Source organism: Chiloscyllium punctatum, chromosome 8, assembly GCF_047496795.1.
Source record: "Chiloscyllium punctatum isolate Juve2018m chromosome 8, sChiPun1.3, whole genome shotgun sequence".
In the NCBI taxonomy this organism is placed as follows: Eukaryota; Metazoa; Chordata; class Chondrichthyes; order Orectolobiformes; family Hemiscylliidae; genus Chiloscyllium; species Chiloscyllium punctatum.
Window position 1 is genome coordinate 105,744,059 of NC_092746.1, and position 21,990 is coordinate 105,766,048.

A 21,990-nucleotide genomic window follows, 5' to 3' on the forward strand; every position below is an offset into this window, starting at 1 on the left:
ACACCTTGAGTAATTACAGCACAACTTGTTTATTTATTAAGGTCAGAGTTAAAAAGCAGAAAACTAAAGCAATGGATGACCTATCTTAATGCTTTTGGAAAGAAGCTGGAGGGGTACAGTTATTTTAATAAAGGGCTTAAGTTAATGATATCATTCTCAGATCAAAGAAGCTAACAGCCCCTTCTCAAATGTTTGTTTATTGTGAAAGCAGCAAAACTGGAGAAGGGGGTCTGGATTAGTGGTGCTGGAAGAGCACAGCAGTTCAGGCAGCATCCAAGTAGCTTCGAAATCGACGTTTCGGGCAAAAGCCCTTCATCAGGAGAAGAGGGTCATTAACTCCATTAGATATAAATTAAGTATGTGCCACAGAATTAAAGGTGTTGCTTTGAAAGTAAGTGATAATTAGTTTGCATTTATGTTTGGACATCCCAATGTGCCAGTTTGCCATGATAATGGGTTTTATTTGGAAGTACTCTTGCACTTCAGTTCTGAAGAAGGGCTATTGGACCCAAAACATTAACTCTGTTTCTCTCTCCACTGACCTGCTGAGTTCTGCAGCAATTTCAGTTTTGTTTCAGATCTCCAGCGTCTGTGGCTCTTTGTTTTACAGACTCCCGGAGTCTTGACAGGCTTAATTTTAATTCTCATTTTTAATTAAAGCCATGTGATCTAGAGTCTCAGTGGTGAATTGCTTTCACATCTTACAGATGTGGACTGATGGAAAAGCCCAACACATCAGGGCAAAGATAAAGCTGAAGCTTTTGCAGCAATTTTCAGCCAGAAGTTCTGAGTGGATGATCCACTTCGGCCTCCTCCAGTGGTCCCCAGCATTACTGAAACTAATCTTAATTCAATTTGATTCACTTCGTGTGATATCAAGGTGGAGATACTCGATAATGCAAAGGCTACAGACCCTGACAACATTCCAGCAATAGTACTGAAAGCTTATGCTCCAGAACCTGCCCCTCCCCTAGCCAAGCTGTCCCAGAACATTTACAAAACTGGCAAATACCCAACAATGTGGAAAATTGCCCGAGTATGTCCTAAATATAAAAAGCAGGACAAATCCAACCTGGCCAATTACTGCCCCATCAGTCTACTCTCGACATCAGTAAACTGATGGAAGGTGTCATCGACAGTGCTATCAAGCAGCATCTGCTCAGCCATAAACTGCTCAGTCTCGTCCAGTTTGGGTTCTGCCTGGGCTACTCTGCTCCTGACCTCATTACAGCCTTGGTTCAAACATCGACAAAAGAGCTGAATTCCAGGGGTGAGGTGAGAGTGACAGCTTTTGCCCACAAGGCTGTATTTGATCAAGTATGGCTTCACGGAGCCCTAACAAAACTGGAATCAATGGGTGTTGGGGGCAAACTGTGCTGGTTGGAGTCATACCTGACACATAGAAAGATGGTCGTGGTTGTTGGAGGTCTGTCATCTCAGCTCCAGGACATCTCTGCAGGAGTTCCTCAGGGTAGTGTGCTGAGCCCAGCCATCTTCGGCTGCTTCATCAATGACTTTCCCTCCATCGTAAGGTCAGAAGTGTAGATGTTTGCTGATGATTGCATAATGTTCAGCACCATTCACAATTCCTCAGACACTGAGGCTGTCCATGTCCAAATGCAACAAGATCTGAACAATATCCATTCTTGGGCTGACAAGTAGTAAATAACATGCATGACACACTTGGAAGGTTTAGGTGTTCTTTGCTTTAATTTATCAGCCTGTGTGTTTGCTTGAAACAGGGAGTTGGTAGTTGGGTTTGGGAACAGCAAATGGCAGCTCAACTATTTGCAATTTAATGAGTCAAGAGAACAAAAAGAGATATATGTTAGTCAGACCTGAACCTCAAGCAGAGAAAATACTAACTTCATTGTGAAACATATGGAATGAGAGTGGGTGTGATCTGTACAGGTACAGGATCCTTTATCGGAAATGCTCAGGACCAGCTGTTTTTCAGAATTTGAAATTTTTCGGTTTTCAGAATGTGAGAGTTTAATGATGAAATTTTTACAAACCTTACCAGAGAAGCAGACTTCTAACTAAGAACGTGCTTGGCCACGCCCCCCCGCCCCCCACAACGTCACATCTGAATGACACACATCAACTGGGTGTCAACTTGAGTTAACCGTTTGCTTGCCAAACAACCTTGTTACTGAGAAAATAACTTCACAAAAAAACCTTCGGATTTTGGAGATTTTCGTTTTTGGATGTTTGGATAAAGGATCTTGTACCTGTACTTCAATGGCAACAGTGTTCAGGTGAGAAAAGGCAGCTGGAAGATTTGCGTGGCTTGGAGTTAGAGAAAAAGAATCCTCATAATTAAATCAAGCAATTCAACATGGAATGAGTCAGAGAGAGAAATTTATCAGGAGCTTAAAGCAGCTGTGGGCCAAGAGAAGTGAGACTAAAAAATAGGGATGTTTTTAACTTTCTGTTCAAGTCATGTGCAGGAATTGTAGTAAAGCTCCATCTCAAGCTGAAATGTCCCAGACCTTACAAGATAAATGTGGAAAGGTTTGGAATTGTCTCCATGAAGGAGGGTAATTTTTCAATAACCTCATAATAACCAAAGAAATTTTGGGGGAGGTGAGTCACAGTATAAAGAAAAGGGTTCAATTCATGATTTCGATTTAATATAACTGTGGTTGAGTTGTTGTACTTTTAATTATAGATCATAAATAGTTATCTAAGAGAGGTTTTATTTAGTAGTGTCTGCTAGTTTGTGGTTTAGTTTGGCTTTAAATAATATTTGGATTAATCTTGTGGCCTGTTGTTGATTGGGAAACTTTCTGGCTAACCATGATTGGCTAAAATCTAACTTCAATAAGTTTCTTTAAAACTATTTTATTTACATTCCAATTGCCCCTTAGTTGGACATGATCCATCACAATGAAATTACCTGTGTAATCTTCATGGCATATTTCCAGAAGTCTTAGGTACACGTTTCTTGTTGTGTACCTAAGGAATAGTTCGATCTCAGATCTCTTTAACATGCACCTCTGTTTGAAACATCTCCATCCAAGTGGAATCCTTCAAGAATAGGTGTTTAAAGACCAGGCTGTTTCAATGAACAGCAGGTTTAGAAATCTTACTCTATCTTCCAGCTCTTCCATCCATGAGTGTTAAATCACCTCAAATTTCTTCTGCAATTCAAATATGCTGGTGCAATTTACCTAACAGCTGTAGATACGGGATGGAACCTAGCTTTTGTGTCAGCAAGTCTGATGATCTTGCACATTCTTTTCAATTCCTAAGCAGAACGTGGGGGTTCCTGCGTGATATGAAAAGTAACTAAACAAAATCACATGTATATATGCAATAAATTGCAATATACATGCCAACAGCTACATTTAGCTAAGGAATTGTGATCTAGGATTGTGGATGACCTCATGTGCAAAGCTGTCTGCTCATGGAGGCATAGAATTTGCTGCTAATGAATAAACAAAATTCTCTGCTCATGGAAACATCGTTACAAAGCAGGGTCTGCATATACCTACACCCCATAGGGTTTCATTAAATGTAGCATTATGGACTGTGGCTGTTCATTTTGATTGTGCCATATAAAACCTGCAAGTCCATGTTTGTGGTTTCCTCTGCCTTTGTACTGTGCTCTCTTCTTTTGTTCTTCCACGACGGTTTCAAATCTTTTTTTTTGCACTATTGATGAATTGCTATGGCTAACAGCGTAAGTGCTGTCACAATTGAAGGGAGGACTTTTAACCTGAAAACTTTTGAAGTATGTTCGTAGTTTTAACTAATGATGTGCAAAATGCTGGTTACTCAATTCCTTTCATGAAATTAAATCCTCAGCGCCATTGTGCAATTTTGTTAAACTTTTAAATGTCAGTAACTAGTTTTGCGATTGTACAAATGCATTTTCACAGCAACTTTATAACACGCATATATTTCTTTTGGGATCTTAACCTATGATTTAAAATTCAGATTTATTCACATCTCTAATTCTGTTTCAGAAAATGTCATCAAAGTTTTCTAAAATTAGTCACCCTTAATCACGCACTGCCAAATACCATGATGAAAATTGTGTTTTTGTCACCACTATTTCCCATCCGTCTCCCAACTCCTCAGGCCTCAGGTTAAAACTGCAAATCAAGGCTAAATTACGTCATTAAAGTTCAATCTTCACATTTAAAGAGGAACGTGCTGCCTTTGGACAGAAGGTTCTTCTCACCTACAACGTAAAATTACAGTCTGTCATATCGCAGTGAGAAAGAAATGTGTAAGTCCCCCACTCTATTCTAGCTGCCCGTTCACTTTCTCCCTGCCCCCAGTCTGGTTTCCATCTGCTAGGGACAGTTATAACTGAGTTCAATAATTCTGTCAATGGCAGGCATTTGTCGCACTGTACAATTCAGTGAAGCTCCTGAAATGTATTTCGATCATGTAATGTTACACTGTTGGAGCTCTGTGAAGACCAGAGCAGGAGGAGGCCTTTATTCATGTCATTCAACCCCCATTGTTTAGGCTTGAAAACAACTTGACCTTTCATCTAAGTAGGGGTGAGTGGCCTGGGAAAATGGAAGGTGATGCATGCTGAGGGGTCAAACAGAGATTCACACTGTCAAAGCAGCAAATATGAAGTTAATCAAGATTCTTTGTAACTTTTCTACATGAATTGCTAATTGTGAGCCTTACCTTTTAGTCGAAGGTATAGAGGAAGCTCTTGATAGGAATGGTCATCTGCTCATTAACTGCAGTTCAGAGCTCAGTAATGATTTTGCATTTTCCTTTCATAATTTTTCACACAGAGAGTGGTGCATGTATGGAATGAGCTGCCAGACGAGTTGGTGGAAGCTGGTACAATTACAGCATTTAAAAGGCATCTGGATGAGTATATGAATAACAAGGGATTAAAGGAATATGGATCAAATGCTGGCAAATGGAATAGATTAATTTAGGATATCTGGTTAGCATGGATGAAGAGTCTGTTTCCATGTTGTACAACACTATGACTCGATAAGCAATGGCAATTGAAGGTTGCCAGTGTAGGAACAGAACAGATAATAGGGAATTCATCAATGGCCTTGATAAGGCTTTCCTCTTTCACTTTGTTTTTGTCATCTTCCATAAGGCTGGAACTTGTTTCCACATGTGGAAGGAATTCACCAATGAGGTTCTACATCACATGACTTTAATTAATAATGAGAATTAAAATTAAGCTTGTCAAGACTCCAGGAGTCTGTAAAACAAAGAGCTGGAGATCTGAAACAAAACAGAAATTGCTGCAAAACTCAGTAGGTCTAACATTGTCTGTGGAGAGAGAAATAGAATTAATGTTTTGGGTCCAATGACCCTTCTTCAGAACTGAAGTAGAGGAGTACTGGAGAACAGGAGAAATATGCTGCATATTGCTGTCATATATAAATATATTGTTTTCTCAGTAAAATTAATCCTGGTTAAATGAGCAAAAAGAATTTATGGAAATTGCCTTTGGTAATCATCAGTAGCAGGAAAATAGCACCTCCACCTTTTCCTCCAAGGTTAGGTGAGGTGCTATAAAGAGAAGTAAAAGGTGTTCTGTTAATTGCTCAGACACTTTTCATTGTTGTTCTAGATCCTACAGTCTCTGCTGGGGCAGAGCTTGCTGAACTGGTCAGTCTGATAGCAGGTGCATTAACAATTCTGTCCTTTGCACTTGTCACAGTGAGTACTAATATAGCACTCAATCACAGTGATAGTAAATAGGAACGGAGTAAGTCATTCATCGCGTCTACCATTCAATAAGATCACAGCAGATCTAGCTGTGGCCTTACTCCACTTCCCTGTCTATTCCCCCATAGCCCTTAACTCCCATGTCAATCAAAATCCTTTCTAATTCTGCCACAAATGACCCAGCCTCCACTGAACTCTGTGGAAGGAAATTCCACAGACTGCTGATCTGCTCAGAAAGGAAATGCTTTCTCATCTTCATCTTAAATTGAAGGCATTTACTTTTGATCTGTGCCCCCTACTAATGTCAAGCCCCCTCAGGATCATTTCAATAAGATCGCTAAATTCCAAAGATCACGGGTCTCATCTGCTCAGCCATTACTTCTAATCGTACCTCCTTCATTCCAGGAGCCAGCCTTGTTTACCTTCTCTGGACTGCCACCAAAGCAAGTATGTCCTTCCTTAATAAGGAGATGAAAACTGTTCTCAATACTAGAGGTGTGACTCCATCAATGCCCTGTCAAGCTGTAGTGAGACTTTTCAACTTTAATACTCCATCCCCTTTCCACTTAAGGACAACATTCCATTGGCCTTTCTAATTACGTACTGTGCCTGCTTGCTGACCTTTCTGTGATTCTGTGATTGTGCTAGGCATCTGGACGGGTATATGAATAGGAAGGGTTTAGAGGAGTATAGGCCAAGTGCTGGCACATGGGACTAGATTTATTTAGGATATCTGCTTGACATGGACGAGTTGGACTGAATGGTCTGTTTCCATGCTGTACAAATTCATGACTCTATACGCCTTTGTCAACTTATATTGCTTTGAAAGTGAAGATTGAAGCAAAAGATTTTTTTTCCCTTTTACTTCCATGAGTGACCCAAGTATAAAATCTCTCAGTTGGTCCTCGGGAGCATTTTTACTCTTTCGTCGGCTCAGCAGCTAATACTTAGTTATTCTTGGTGCAAACATCTTCATCAGCAACATATCAAGCCCCTGACAGACAGGGCGGACAACTTATAGATAAAAATCAAATGCTGGCATCATCACTCAAAAAGTGCTTTCAAGGTGATTATTATTGGTTCAGTGGTGCAAGCTCTCCTTTATTTTGTTTGATTTCAATCAGAGCTCCCAAATTATCTCAATAGTGAGGGCTCTGACTTCTGCCACAAATAAAGATTTATTTAGCTCAATAAAGCAAGTGAGGCTAAAACAGGTGAAGGAAAAATCAAATTGAAATTCGCAATGGTGTTATCAGGGTAGAAATTGTTCCAAGTGGTATTCAATCTTTGGGTACCAGGTCATGTTTAAGGAAGGGAGGGCTAATTTTAGGCAAGGTTACTCCAGGAGTAGCCGCTCGGCCAGTTCTGAGGATGGGTCACTCGATCCAAAATGTCAACTCTGATTTCTCTTCACAGATGCTACCAGACCTGCTGAACTTTTCCATCAATTTCTGTTTTTTTTGTGGCATTTAGCAACGTTGCTGCACTCAGAATGCCAGCCAAAAGAAGCATAAGGTGGCTCGATGTTTGATTTGAGCCTACGGCCTGTTCTAGGATCCCTGTTGTCAATCTGGACAAGAAAGAGAAAGGAACAGTCACTTGTAGCAAACAGTTAAACTGTTCTCCATGGTCATTCAAGAGAAATTTACGTCATTTTATTCAGGATAGGATAAATATGAGAACTGAACTAATTATAAATGGGAACTAAATTAATTTTGAGAAGGAATAACACTATCAAAAATGCACATTGTAAAAACAGCAGTGGGTTGAGAAGGAATGTGGCATATATGATGCACTTTTGCTGGTAACTCCAATCCCAACCCTCCTAACTCACCTGATCTACTTCCTACAGATGGGTCCCATTTGATTCAAGTCACAGCTATTCAAGACTGCATGTGTCAGTACCTTAGCATATAATTTAGGTTAACTTCAAGAATGTCATGCTGGAAAAGCACAGCCGGCCAGGCAACATCTGAGGAACAAGAGAGTAGATGTTTCGAGCATGAGCTCTTCATCAGGAATGGTGCACCTCAGATGCTGCCTGACCTGCTGCCTGACTCTGATCTCCAGCACCTGCAGCCCTCACTTTCTCCTAATCTAACTGCTGACTAACTCATGGCTTGCATGTTTCTACTCTTGTACTCTGTACCACATATGCTACTATAACGTGGCATTTCCTAAAATGAGCATGACTTCTAAAAGCGCCATTCTGTCAATGAATGTTTGGAGATATGTGAGTTGGCTAATTTGCTTTCCTTTTCTGACCAATGATCTGAGATGCAGATTCTAAAACATGATTTCTCTGGTAATTCTTCCCCACAAATTACTATCCAAATTTCCCACCTTGTCTTATCTCCAGAATTAATTGATTCCAAATTGGGGAACAGTTACATAAATGATTATTACCCTCTGATATCTCGGCCAGCTAGCTATTACTCATGTCTGACAGTGACTGCTGACAGGCTACTTAATAGGAAGCAATATCGTGGCGAATCCCAAATCCATCTTTCACTTTGCTCTGCACTTACAGAAGACAATCAGCCAACAATGCCTCAGTGTAGAGCACTTTCACCACTGAATTGGAAGATTATGTCTTCAGATCCTAGTCCAGAAGCATTGGTATGAAATCTAGCCTGGCATGTCAGTGCGGATCCAAAGGAGCACTGCATTGTTGGTAGTGCAGTCTTTCGGATGGTTTTGAATGGATAAGCGAAGGCTGTCCCATGTGGATAAAGGATCCCTGACTTTATTTCAAACATTTGGAAAGTTCTTCCTGGTACCTTAGACAATGTCGATCCCTTGACCAACTCATAAAATCATGTTGTTGTCACACTGCTGTTGCTGTGTGCACATTGGCTGCTGTGTTACTTCCATCACCAAGAAAGATCATGGTCTGCCTTTTTGCTGCAGGCTCCCCATCCTGATGCCAGGCTAGTTTCCAGCTACTTCAGAAATACAGGAGCTGCTGTCGGATGAACTCCCATTAAAACCATTAATGATGAGGTGGGCATTTAAATGGCTGCCTCCATATTCATTCATGGGATGAGGGCATCGCTGGCTAGGCCAGCAATTATTGCCCATTCCAGAGGGCAGTTAAGAGTCAACCACATTGCTGTGGGTCTGGATTCACATGTAGGCCAGACCAGGTGAGAATAGCAGTTTCTTTCCCTAAAGGACATTAGTGACCCAGATGGGTTTTTCCAACAATCAATAATAGATTCAGGGACATCATTAGACTCTTAAATTCCAAATTTTTATTGAACTCAAATTCTACCATCTGCCATCACAGGAGTTGAACCCAGTTCCACAGAACATTATCTGGAGATTAACAATGCACCGATAATAACACAAGGCCAATGCCTCCCCCAAATTGCCTCTGAGAACCCCATCCACATAAAGATGGTGGGGAGGTTCGGAGGTTTGGAAGCTGAAATAAGGCCTTCCTGCACTGCTGTGAGAGATGGTAGCTGCCAATGTAAGTAGGGGCACCCACCATTGTCAAGGGTGAATCTGTGACCTTGAGGTGAATCATGACACTGAGGAGATGTTGAGTGTTGCATAGTGGAGTGGTGAGGAGACAGGATTCCTCTGCCCGCCCCCGCCCCCCCCCCCCCCTTCAGTGTGCCACCAAGAGGGCGTGCCATCCATCAGCAGGGTTTCCGGTTTCACTGGGCAATAAGGGCCTGCAGCATGCAGACTGGGCAATTCCAGTTGGCCTGTAAAGTTGCTCATTGCATTCAGGCAAGTAGCGATCCATCACCCTGGCATTAAGGTTGGCATCAGGAAATTGCAGGCCTTTCATTCTCTGTACTTGTCTCTGCAGCCCTTCAACAATCCAGCCCCATATTTCGAGCATGTATTTGATACTGAAGCCCCTTGGGAAGTTCGGAGTTTGTGAAAGATGCGATATAAATGCCACCCTTTCTTTCTATGTCTCATTTAAGAGCTAGAGACCTAACTGATTGCTCCTTTCCAAATTTGTCACCCCGTGCAATGGCTTTCCACCTGGTCTGACCAGCACAGCACTAAAATTGAAGTTCTTAACCAAAAGAGTGACTTTCAGCTTCATTTTAGGACAGGCATTTAATGTTTCCTTTTAATTGAATAAGACGATAAGGTATAGGAGTAGAATTAGGCCATTCAGTCCATCAAGTCTGCTTCACCATTCAATCATAGCTAATATATTTCTCAACCCCATTCTCCTGTTTTCTCCCTGTCACCTTTGATCCCCTTATTAATCACAAAGCTATCTATCTCGGTCTTAAATGAACTCAATTACTTGGCCCCCAGAGCCTTCACTTCCACAGATTCATTATCTTCTGGATGAAGAAATTCTTGCTCATCTCAGTTCGAAAGGGTCGTCCCTTCACTCTAAGGTTGTGCCCTTGGGTCATAGTCTCATTAAATATAATGTTTAACCCTTCCAGGACCATATTAACATTTCTGTAATGTATCTTACCAATCCAATCAAATTTGCTTGGCAGGGGTTTCCCTGAAGCAACTTTCCTCCAATAAATTGTTCCCATTAACTAGAAAGTGAGATGTGAATGAATCTGCAAAATATTCACTTTGATTGTCTATCCATATCAGCAATACAGCCTTTAATTGGCACTTACGGGAATGTATTGGTAGAGTTTTAAACAGACAGACAAGCAGGTCAATACTTTGATAACTTAACGGAATTGTTAATCATTCTGACTCTATGGTAAGAGGGAGGGAGGCATGTTTTCTGAGAGCACCGATCAGTAGTCTTCCAGGAAATGTCATGTGTGTTAAGTGTTCAAAAAATTGCACCTTTGGACTTAAGATGGACCAAAGCTCTCCACTGAATGTGCATGGCCAGAAGCTTCTGCCACAACACTTGGCCTCAAGAAATGCTCAAAGGCAATTTTTGCATTCCAAATACCCTTCAGCCGATCAAAGTTTAGCACAGATAAAGACACTGTTCTGATTCATGCACGCTGACCCACTGGAAGGTATAGCATTTTGCTTTTGCAAATATACATAAACCCAGGAGACTGTCAATGGAATAGGGTGGGAGTGATGGTAGGGAAGGAATAGCGAGGCAAGCAGTGTGAGTTGGGATGGGACAGAAAGTGAGGTATCACATTTAAAAGTCAAAGTAACAGTTGGCCTTAATAGAATGGTGTGAGTTTTTGTTTGTGGTGTCCTGTTCATTTTAAATAGGGTAATTTGCCAGGCAGTGTAGTGGGATCAAATCTCTAAAATGCACATCGAAGTGCCAACTCTGATCTGCACGTGTTAATCATTTTTAAGTTTGATAATGAAGTATTTAAAATCAGACACACTGCCACAGCTTCTGCTGAGCTTCCCTCAGCTGCCAAAATGAAGATTGTAGTGGGCACCAGATGCACAAGAATTACAGCTGCTACCGTCAAAACACTCCCTGCTGGACGGAGTAAAAGATTACAAATAGGAGATGTAAAATCAAAACAAGAGTTGGGATTACTAGCCAAGGTCAAAGTTAAAAAAGACAATCCATTAGAGAGAGAGAGAGAGAGAGAGGGAGAGAGAGAGAGAGTATGTATGTGTGTTTCTATCACTGGCCTCTGGAACATTACAGTCATTACTGGTGTTTGGAGAAACAGAAAAGATGAAACTGAATTAATTGAGAACTTCAATTGAAAAGCTGATGGTGTGAATCAAACAAACCGCCTGTTCTGGTCAGACTAGCAAAGGCCACAGATCCATTGCTTTCTGAAAGAGGCAGTGGATTAAAGATGGAATAAATACCTCAGAGGGCAGCGAGGGACGTGGTGGTTTGGATTTTGGTTTGAATTGAAGCTGTAGGCCATATTTGCCCTTCTGTTTAAATTGTACCTTGCTGCGGCTACTATTCGTTCAGCAAATGTGAAGGCTAGTACGGTGTGAAAGAACTCATTCTGTCAGGTCTTCGGGCCTGTCATCTCCAGCTGTCACAGGGCTAAACAATAGGGGAATCACATAAGGAGGGGGATTGAATAGAAAGATAAACTGAAGAGCCCTCCCAAGATTTGTCATCTGCATCTGACACGGCTTCTTCTCCACACACACACACCGCCCTCCCCCCCACCAAGCCCCCGACAACACTCCTCTCTTTTCCTTTCCTGTTTGCTGCAGCTGTTACCTTATACAATCCCGTCTAATCCTGCCAATAGCTAATTAATATGCCTTGTACTTTTATATTCACCTTTCCACTCAGAGCTGCATTTACTACCATACGAGCCTGTATCCCTTCTCTCAGATGTGCTCTCATTCGGTTAGATTCTCCAGTTTTGTCACTCTCAGCTGACATCATGAATGGTGCCAAGAGATAATAAAGGAAAACAATATTGTATAGACTCACACACACACAGCCAGCAACAGAAGAGAAAATGAGCACAGCCCCAAACAGAAACCTCAAGCAGCTTTACAAATGTACGACAAAATTGATATCCATTCATATTCGCACTCATGTAAGGTTTATTAACAGAAATGCTTCTTATCCAATTACTGTCAGCAACATGTGGAAGCATCACCATAGCAACCAGGGGATATGACATGTGGTATAGACAGGGACTTTGGGGCTGGGCAATATAAGGAGGGGTCGGACCACTATTTTGTGGTCAAAAATCCATCACTCTCTCACACGGTTGATTCTAAGACGGAGGGGCCACCGAAGAGATTCTTCTGCTTCCTTTTGTCTCTCTCTCTCTACCACCTCCTCTTTCTTGTGAAGTTCAAACCACTGCACACATTCCAGCTGAAGCAAGGCAGCTGCCGATTCCAGTCCTGTGAAAGATGGATGGTAGACGGTTAATATCTGAAGCCAGACCTGCAAGAAGCAAAGAAGAATGAGGCATTTAGGTCAAGTCTTTCTCCCCTGTTTCATTTTGTTCAAAGGATAGTAACCAAAAATCTTTGAGACGGAAAAGAAAAATAATAGAAATAGAATCAGGTATGTAAACTTGTTACGTCGTATGATCAGATTGACTCGGTTTTTAGTTACTTGACTGTGAGGATCCTATAGTCCTAATTGCTTTGTGTTTTTTGTTTGAAAGGTAATTTTCTAACAGCATCATTTTTTTAAAAGATGTGCCAACAGTAACTTTCTTTGCATTGTCGCTGGTTAGTATGAATTACCTTGAGTGGGTCCTCCAGGTTTGGAATATCTGGGCTTGTGAGTGCACTTAATGATAGTAGGGCTCTTATTTTCATTAAGTTTGCTTCAGTCAGTTGGCAGTGGGGGGTTTGGGGGGTGGGGGTCGAAAAAGGTTGAAACTGCATTTCAGAAGGGTCTAAAAGTAGGTTTGAAAATGTTGACTAAATTTGCAATGTTTTGTTCATTGAGAAAGGGGCAAACCTTAGCAGACACACATCACTGATTCCTCTGTAATATTTTCTTTGTTCAGGTGGAGCCAAACAATATCAAAAGTTTAGGTGGTTGGAAAATAAAATGCAAAAAAAACGGCAGACATAGTGTCATTTTTCCAGTTACTGATGATGTGGGCTTGGTGTTAAGGTCACTGAAAGATCACTGTGTCTCTTCATATGAATAGGTCTGTGCCTTTCGTTATGACCTTTCTCAATGATTTGAATAAGCCAAACCTCCAGAAATCCTTCTGCCCTTTGTCTTTTTGATTTCTGTAATCCTTTATACTCTCACTCAAGAGAATAAATGTCTTGAAATCCCTTGTCTTGGTAGATTTTATTTTGTTTTTGAAAAGGTAAAACTATTAAATCCCACTCGGTTCGGATTGATAAATTGGTGCCTCGTTCTTTTTGTACACAAAAGCGAAAACTTACTCAGAAAATGAAGCTGAACACTGAGTGATCTCCAGTTAATGTGCTTGTGTGATACATACTGTGGTAACGTCTAAAAGTTTCTTTTTTGGGAGAGATAAATAACAGAGGTGATCAATAGAAGAAAAAAATAAAAGAAAATAAACTTTACAGATTTCCGTATCATATGGCATCCCACCGCAGCTGTCAATTCAATATAAATTTATATTGAAAGAGATGGTTTAAATATTAACTGGTCTATCTTTCTGGCTGCAATGAATGACAAATTTGCAAGTACAATTTTCAGTGATATGGAGGGACAATGGTTTTCAGGGGCACAAAGACTTTTTTCTCTCCTGCAGTTTTAAATGACAATGCCTCATGTTTTAGTAATATCTTTTTGAAAGGATTTCGTAATGTCAAGTGTTAATACATGATTATTTCTGCTTGATTGAATGTATTTAATATTTTTCCCCCTTTTTAAAGAACAGCGCACAAAAGTTTAAATATTGATGGGGAAGGGGAGGGAGTTAAAATGCTTTGGGGCTTTCCTTTTGGATTGTTTGCTTCATCCTGGAGTAGAATTACAGCACTACCACGGCTGTAATTTATTAATTCATTGAAACCTACAGAGCAGTGACAAAAAGTTTACACAAATCCAAGGAGCACGTCATGCTCACCCTCTGCCTCTCTCAAGATGGAGCTGGGACCATGGATTTTGTAAAAGTGTTCTGAAGGGCTCTGAGACTGGAATCAAATATCTGCACAGAAGTAGGTGGAGAGCTTTCATACTCTGAAAACAGTAAAATAATCTAAACTTGCAGAATTAATACATTTAACTTGTGACCTCTTGTGCTGCTATGGGCCTTGTGCAGATTGTTGCTATTTTTGCTATAAAGAGGGATAATTCCATATCTTTTGTCTGCCTGAGGGTGGGATTTTACCTAGAGGTTGGACTGTAGGCCCAAGGTAGTAAATAAATTAACCTTTAATCTTGGAACTGTACTTGGAGGTGCCTGGGCTGGTTGAACATAGGATCAGGAGTAGGCCATTCAGTTTTGTGAACCTGAGCCGCCATTCGTTTAGGCGCATGCTGATCAGCTTCATTTAGCCATATCCATTGCTACCCTTACCCAACACAAACCTCTGGATCTCAGTACTGAAAGCTCCAACGATGTCAGCTTCCAACAATGATCCGAGGTAGAGAATTCCAGATTTCTAGTCCCTTTTGTGCAAGGAAGAGTTTCCTCACTTCCTTCGATGGCCTATAACTCTTAATTTTAATGTTGCATTTTCTTCACTCCGGATTCCCCCTTTTTAGAGGAAATATATTCCCTACTCCATCTGCTAAATTATTTTCGGACACCATTGAATCCCTTTCACATTTTAAAAAACAATTTGGTTTCTGTTCTAGTTCCTTAAAATATTCATCAAAACTGGAGCGCTAGCAGTGCTAACCTCCTGCTATTTCCTTTGTTTTGTGGTGGAGTATGGAATTGTAAAAAAAAACATGCTAGAGATCAAATCCCTGAATCTTTTTTGAAAATTTTGTTCACTAAATTTAAAAATCTAATTCATAGACAATTCAGATTCCAACTCCAGAGTTGAAAAACAGCAGTGAACCTTGAACAAAATTAAAAAAGAATTTTTTTTAAGTGCCCAGTAAAATATCTTTCTGTACTGTTTTCAATCAAGGAAAACACTTAAAGAAAAGCTGTCAATCTTGAATTGGAATTGAAAAAGTCTCGGGCAAGATGGACAGATACAATAGTGAGATTCTGAAATACAATGGATCTGGTCAAATTATTGGCTTACTCTTAACTCAGACTTTTCAGCATCCAAGGTTAAATCTCTGATTCAATGTGGAAAGTGATCGCACCAGTTTTAATTTTCTTGGTGATATAATTCTGCAAGTCACAAAAGTAAAGGGATGGGAATTCTCATGAGTTTCAAACATAATTATTCATGTAAATCAATTGTTTATAAGAATTCAAAGTATGTTGTAATTTAAGTACAAAAAAAGCACACAAATCTCTCTTGTTATTTTCTTTCAACAAAGAATGAAGTGCTGAAAAATCAGTCCTGTCTGTATTAATCTTCATGAAGCTCCATCAGGAGGTGAAGACTGGTTGTAAACAGCATTTTATAGTCTACTACATCTTTCCTACAATAGTGTCCAACTGAACTCCAAATTGTGCACTATCCATAAAATATCTTTAAACTCTTACCATCAAACACTTGTACATATTACCACATAATAGAAAAGTAGGAAATAAAACACCTATCTTGATTTACATTAAGTGAAGTGATTTTGTGGCATCTAGACCGAGATCAAATCTTTTATTCAATACTGTTTTCAAATGTTGAAGGGTAAACTGACTGAATTGAGTCTGTCGCTAAAATACATAAGAACTCCTCTTCATCACTTCTTATACAAAGCACTGACATTCTTTAATCACAGAACATCACCAACCACTCAGGAGCTGAATCAGGTCTTTAAAAGGGAAGCAGAATATGCTGTTAATGAGAGAAAAATCAACAGACCCCCACATGATGTTTAATGTGGGATTGCAGTCCCTCATTCCCGTTCATCCAAATAGATGTCATTTGTTTAAAATAAGGTTCTTAATTTTTTAAAATTTTAACTACTTGGCATTTTATTCTTTTTGTGTGTGTTCAGTAAGAATATCTAATTAAGCCCATGCAGTAGCTTGATACAAAATCATTTGAAACTGCTGCAAAAAGGGATTCTCTCCACACCCACTACTCAGAAACCCTAATAATGTAAGTATTCAGCATTACTGAGAGTGATGTGAAGGCTGCTTAAAAGGAAAGATTGGCAATGCCAATTCAGGCCTTTTATTGCACAACTTTGGCTGTTCCAGATGCATGTAAAGTCAACCATGCAAATCTATTAATGGACAGAAATCATTCAAAATTTCATTAAATTTCTCTTCTCATTTAAGTCATCCAGATTAGAAGACAAGTTACCTCTTTCCTCACAAAGATACAAGAAAAACGCTTTGCGGCAGAAAGTATAAAGTGTGTTTTAGTTTTTTTCCCTCTCAGAGACAGCTGTGCTTTGTAAGTCATTCAGTGAATGGCCAAGAACAAAGATTTTGTGATTTTCTAATATATAAATGGTGGAATAACACTCGGGAAGTAGGATTTCCAACACAGATACATTTTTTTAAAAAAAATGCAATTCTGCATGGCTTAGCACCGGGCTGCTGTCAATCCACCTCCCGGGGGTCACGATGCTTCACAATCCTTCTCTGTGGTGCATAGTCAAAGCAGGAAGATCTTGGAGCTTTTATTTAGTTTGAGCTCCCCATTAACTTGTGCCTCAGCAGCAGCTAATCCAGCGGACTGAAGACAAGAGGGCTAATTAGGGACAAACTCTGACTGTCGAGCCGACTGATAATTGCTCAGTGGCCTTTGTAGTGTAAAAGGACTGAAATGGACTGGGCTTGAACCAGCTTTCTATACATTGCTTACAAGCGTAAATTAGACGTTGGCTGCTTGAATGCTGAGCAGAAAATTACTGACAGAATAGTGGAGATAATGAATAGGTTGGCTAAGTATTCAGGAGTTAAATTAAAAATTCCATTTGTAACCAAGTGAAAATAGGTACCAGCAAAAGTGCTAATTGTTCCCCATCTTCCAGCTTTAAATTAATTTCTCTTAGCAATTGCAAAGAAGGACTGCAGAAATAAAGCTTGCCCCTATTGATGTGCTCTCTTATTTTTCATCTGCAGTTGTTGTTTTTTACTAAATTGTTACTAATATCCCTAATAATGAAGGCTGACGTGGATGAATTGCGGTACAGTCTCGCAGTGGGTATGGACAAACAAAAATGAAAGAAACCAATGCAATGATTGTTTACAGAGAAAAATATTACACCCGCAAAATTAATTGTAACACTATCTTCTCTTATTTTCTCCCCTCCACTTTTTTCCCCCCCGCCACCCCTTTAACCACCTTCAGAAGAGTAAACTGCTGGCTTTCCCCCAGCGTGCCAATGAAGAGGACTCAACCAAATTTATTATCTTAACAATAATCTCCATCGTCTGCATCATTGGGGTCCTCGTTGCATCGGGAGTCATCTACTGCCTCAGGCATAGCTCTCATCAGAAACTGAAGGCAAAGCTGGGCACACTGGGACATGATGCCACCGCTGGTTCCGATGCCACGAATGCCTACCAGGTAATAATTATCCAGGGTTGGAAAGCTATTCAGAACCTATGTATGTATTTGAACCCACCAAATAAATGGGAGGCATAATAATTATTTCCTTGTCATTCCAGCATTTATTGTACTTCCAGGCATTATTTTGTAATGGAGTATAATTTATAGTTTGGTTCAGTCTAGCCTCCATTCCTTTCAGATGTCTGTGATTGGAGATGACTTATTAAAAAAAACAAGACCGACTAACACTGGCAATCCATCATGTTTTTACTTGCTCCCCCTGTGTTGTCAATGGTAAAATCCAATTTACTTTTCTGAAGGGCACATCTAATGAGAAGACAAAATAGTATTAATTCAACAGAAGGAAACTTACAAAATAATAATAACGCTTTAGTCTCAATGTATCATTTTAGTTTTTATTTAGGCCACTGCTTGTTTGAGTGTTTGAGTGCTAAGATCAGAGCTATGATGCTGGACTGAAGGAAGGTGAGACAGGGAGGTCCCCTGATATCAGTTTGGCTCCTTTATAGTACATTGCAATTCCTGGCTCTTTCTTGATTAGTAAGATGAGTTTGTTACTATTACGGGGGATGATAGATTACTGAAAGAAGACAGGAGAATGGGCTTGAGATCAGCCATGATCCAGCAATGGAGTATACTCAATGGGCCAAACAGCCTAATGTTTCTCCTATATCTTTTGGCCTTTCCAAGCCAGGTCACAAGCCAAGTGGTCATTAGTCATTTGGACAGAATTAGAGGCACCATGGACAATTATTCCTCTGATTGAAAATTTTCAGATCAGGATGACATGCTGTGGAAATTAGGTGTTGCTACGGGGATACGTGTCTGCTTACTTTATGTGGACCTCATTGGTCTCCCAAAATGCTTCCACATACTCAAATAATTTATGTTTCTGACTGAGGACTAGAGCTGAACGTTTGTGAATATGTCTCATCAGCAAAAGGAGTGATTTGGAGCCAGAGGTGAACCAGCAGTGCTTCCTCTGAATGATAGGTTCTGCCCACAAACCCAAGGAACTTCCAATAGAACAAAGAGTTACTAATCTCCCAGATAAGAATTTGCACTTCTGTTCTGTCAGATGTACTGAATGATAAGCAAAGACTACACTTTTCAAACCACTCTGTGGCAGTCTGAGTAGTCAGTGCTGGGAATTTCTTCGGGATGCTGAAAAACGCTACATATGTATATAACATATATTTTAAAAAAGCAACACTACCATTCAAATGTGGACAGTACACTAAAAGCCTTCAGTGATAACAAGTACATTTGTTAATGTTTAACTCAGATTAAATCTAAAAGGTGCAAGACCATAAATTCAGCACTGAAACTCACCAGTGGAATTTCTGTATTTAATGGTAAAGAGCTTAATTTGTAATAGTTTAATTTGCCTCATCTTCCTGTTCAACTCAGTGCATGAGAGCTGGCTACTAGTTTATGTGCATGAGAGGAGCCAGAGGCCTCGTATTGGAAATGAAAATATTTTAATGTTCATTAATCTCGTTATTTCTCATAATACCACAGATCACCAGGAATTTCAATCTAGTTATAATCTAGAGTCACCAATTTATCATTCAAATTGGAAACTACCAGAGGCTGTCCAATGCGTAGATAGTAGGCAGTCTGTTCTTTAAATAGATTAGCTTTATTTGTCAGGTGGACCTAATATAATAATAATCCAAAGTGATAAACTGAAAAAAAGAACACTTGAACAGGAGATCTATATGGTTGAATGTTCCAATAACAATTTCTCAGACAGGATCCTGGAGAAGCTTTGAGTGGAGCTGATAATTTGATCTGAAAAAACAGAGTTGACATTAATAATCAAGCAATTATTCTATACATTAGGTGTGAGAAAGCTCCATGCTGCAAATACAGCTGCAATTAAAAATAAATGACAAGCAGAATATTTTACTGTTGCTGCTCCCTTTTGGTACCATTGACAATCATGAGGGTACTATCAGAATAACCCTTGGCTTTACCTTCAGAGTAAACAGTTAACTGCTAAAATTTGTGCCAGTGCTCATTAAGCAGCGTCTATGTTATTAGCAAAAACAGTGAGAGAAATTACAAGAGTAACAATGGCAAGACAAAGTCAGTTGGGTTAAAATTTGTATTTGTAATATTGCTGAGACTGTTTCAAGGGGATATCTTGAATGTGGAGATGATGTTGGAGTCTGATTTCCAAATTATTTAAACACATCCAACACATTCGACCTCATTATTATGTGTGAAAGTTCCACTATATGACAGTCCTCAGTAAATGCATTGGTAATGAAACATTTTTTTTCTCAGTGCTGGGTTTGTTTAAGTTTCTGCCTGTGACCTTTTTGCCTTTCCTCCTGAGGGCCCAGCAGTTAAGTCCATATTGATTTTATAATGAGCTCAAGTTGAGTTAATAAGGAAGCAGATCTTATATTTATTGGGTAAATGACAGCTATAGGTGAATAGAGATGACTGAATGTAGTACCAGACGCATGGGGCTGTAGGAGAAGAGGGGTCGGATAGGAAGGAAGACGCACATGAGGCAATAAGCAGAGCGTCTTAACACATATCACGCCTGTCACTGCTGTCATTAGATAGTGATTACCAATATGATGACACACCAAGAATTGATGTTCAGTGGCATTCAACAATATTTAACTGCTTGACCTGAAGTATTGCTTATTCAAATACCTTGTTTAATAAGCTAATGCAAATTGAGATAATTTCTTCAACTTTTATCCCAAAACTTTTCTGTTCACTGAGTGGCTAAATGTACTGCCTAATAGGATACTAAGCCAAACATTTGAGACTGGATTTTAAGCCCACCTCCAACAACCCACCAAATCTGACATTTTCAGTTGGGCACCACAAAAATTATTGGTATGTGGTTAGATTACCACTTTCCTGTCAACTCCTGACCCACTACCCATACTATGATGCATAATCAGCTGCGTGTCCTTAGACCTCTTGAGGCCCTTAGCTATCCAATTAAAGAGCAATTAGGGACTTCAGTCCACCTCCACTGCCATAATACATTGGCAGGTGGAAGACTGATTTTAGAACAGAGTTGGTAAAAGGGAGGGAAGGCAGGGGGCATACCTCCTTCAGAGAGTACTTTTGTGTAAGTAGGGAATACTGCTATGAAAATCATGCCCCCTTTCCCACTTTATGCTGGCCTCCAAGACACAATCCTCTCACTCCCCTTCCCAGGGTGTCAAATCCTTCCCTCCTCAAGGAACCCTGGTTCACCATGTGTGACAAATATGACTCTTCTTTATGGCTTTCATTGCAGTCCCAGCAGTGCCCACTACCCTCTCCTGGTGCTGTTTGAGATTGAAGGAGCTGTGATAGATCTCTCTGGGCTGTGATCTACAGTCTTCATTGGGTTGGCTGCCCTCCGAAGGATGTAGTTGGGGTGATACAATGGGCTGGGTAATGGACGCATTCCCATTCCTGATAGTTATCTAACAAATCCTGCAGGAACTGTAGATGTTGGAGAAGGCCAAGACTTCATGCAGAGGGCAGTCTGTGGTATTGACTGTTGATGTTCAAGTTGAAGAAATTACCACTTAAACGTGGTGCTGAAGGGCTGTTGAACTGTACCCAGCAAGTGTCAGGAACTTGAGAAGCGAGGAAAGTATAAAAATGAGAAATACTTAAAGCCAAGTTAGTCTTTAACATCAAAATTCCTTGTTGTACTTTGTTATTAAAATGAGCATTGATTTATATTAGTGAGTTGGAACCCTGCATTAAGTATCATTCAGTTGCATTAAATCCTAAATAATAATTGTATTAACTATTGGATTTGTGATTAGATTAAAGCAGCAATCTCTCCTACTTTGTGTCATCGCCATATCAAATGCAGTTTCGAAGGAGGACAGCACTCAGTGTTAATGGCTTTCAAAAGGTTTTGTTTGAGCCAATTTGTCATATTTCATTCATGGATGGGAAAATGATTAAGAAGGGGAGGCGTACCCTCTCATAAGGAACTTTTTGTGATAGTTCAGTTGATAAAAGGAATGGAACTGAGCCTCTGAAGATTCCAGATCTCTCAAGCTCGTCTGAACCAAGCAGTGGAAATTAACCTGGACAAAGAAAGCGAATATTCAATGGAGCAGCAGACCATAACACTTCTGGGCTAGTGATGGGAAAGGTCAGCTAGGATCCTCAATCTCAATATCTATTCAGTAACCCCTGCTGGAAAGTATGTGTTTGTGGACGTGCCTAGGCTCAGTTGTTATATATCCCATGGTTGCGTAGACAACTGGCATTCAATATCTGACTCAAATATGAACAATGGGCACCTTACGGGAGGCTCCCATAGCAGACGGAGAAGCCTAAACCACAAATAACTGAATCGCTGCGGGA

General features: G+C 40.1%; 1 protein-coding gene across 2 annotated transcripts in view; it reads left to right on the forward strand.

Moving 5' to 3' along the window:
* The window catches only part of ptprn2 (protein tyrosine phosphatase receptor type N2), a 967,505-nt gene that overhangs the window by 769,699 nt on the left and 175,816 nt on the right, over window positions 1-21,990 (forward strand). For both annotated transcript variants that reach the window (XM_072576204.1, XM_072576205.1), the window contains exon 13: window positions 17,419-17,637. In XM_072576204.1, coding sequence (XP_072432305.1) covers window positions 17,419-17,637 — 219 coding nt within the window. The remainder of the gene's footprint in view (window positions 1-17,418; window positions 17,638-21,990) is intronic.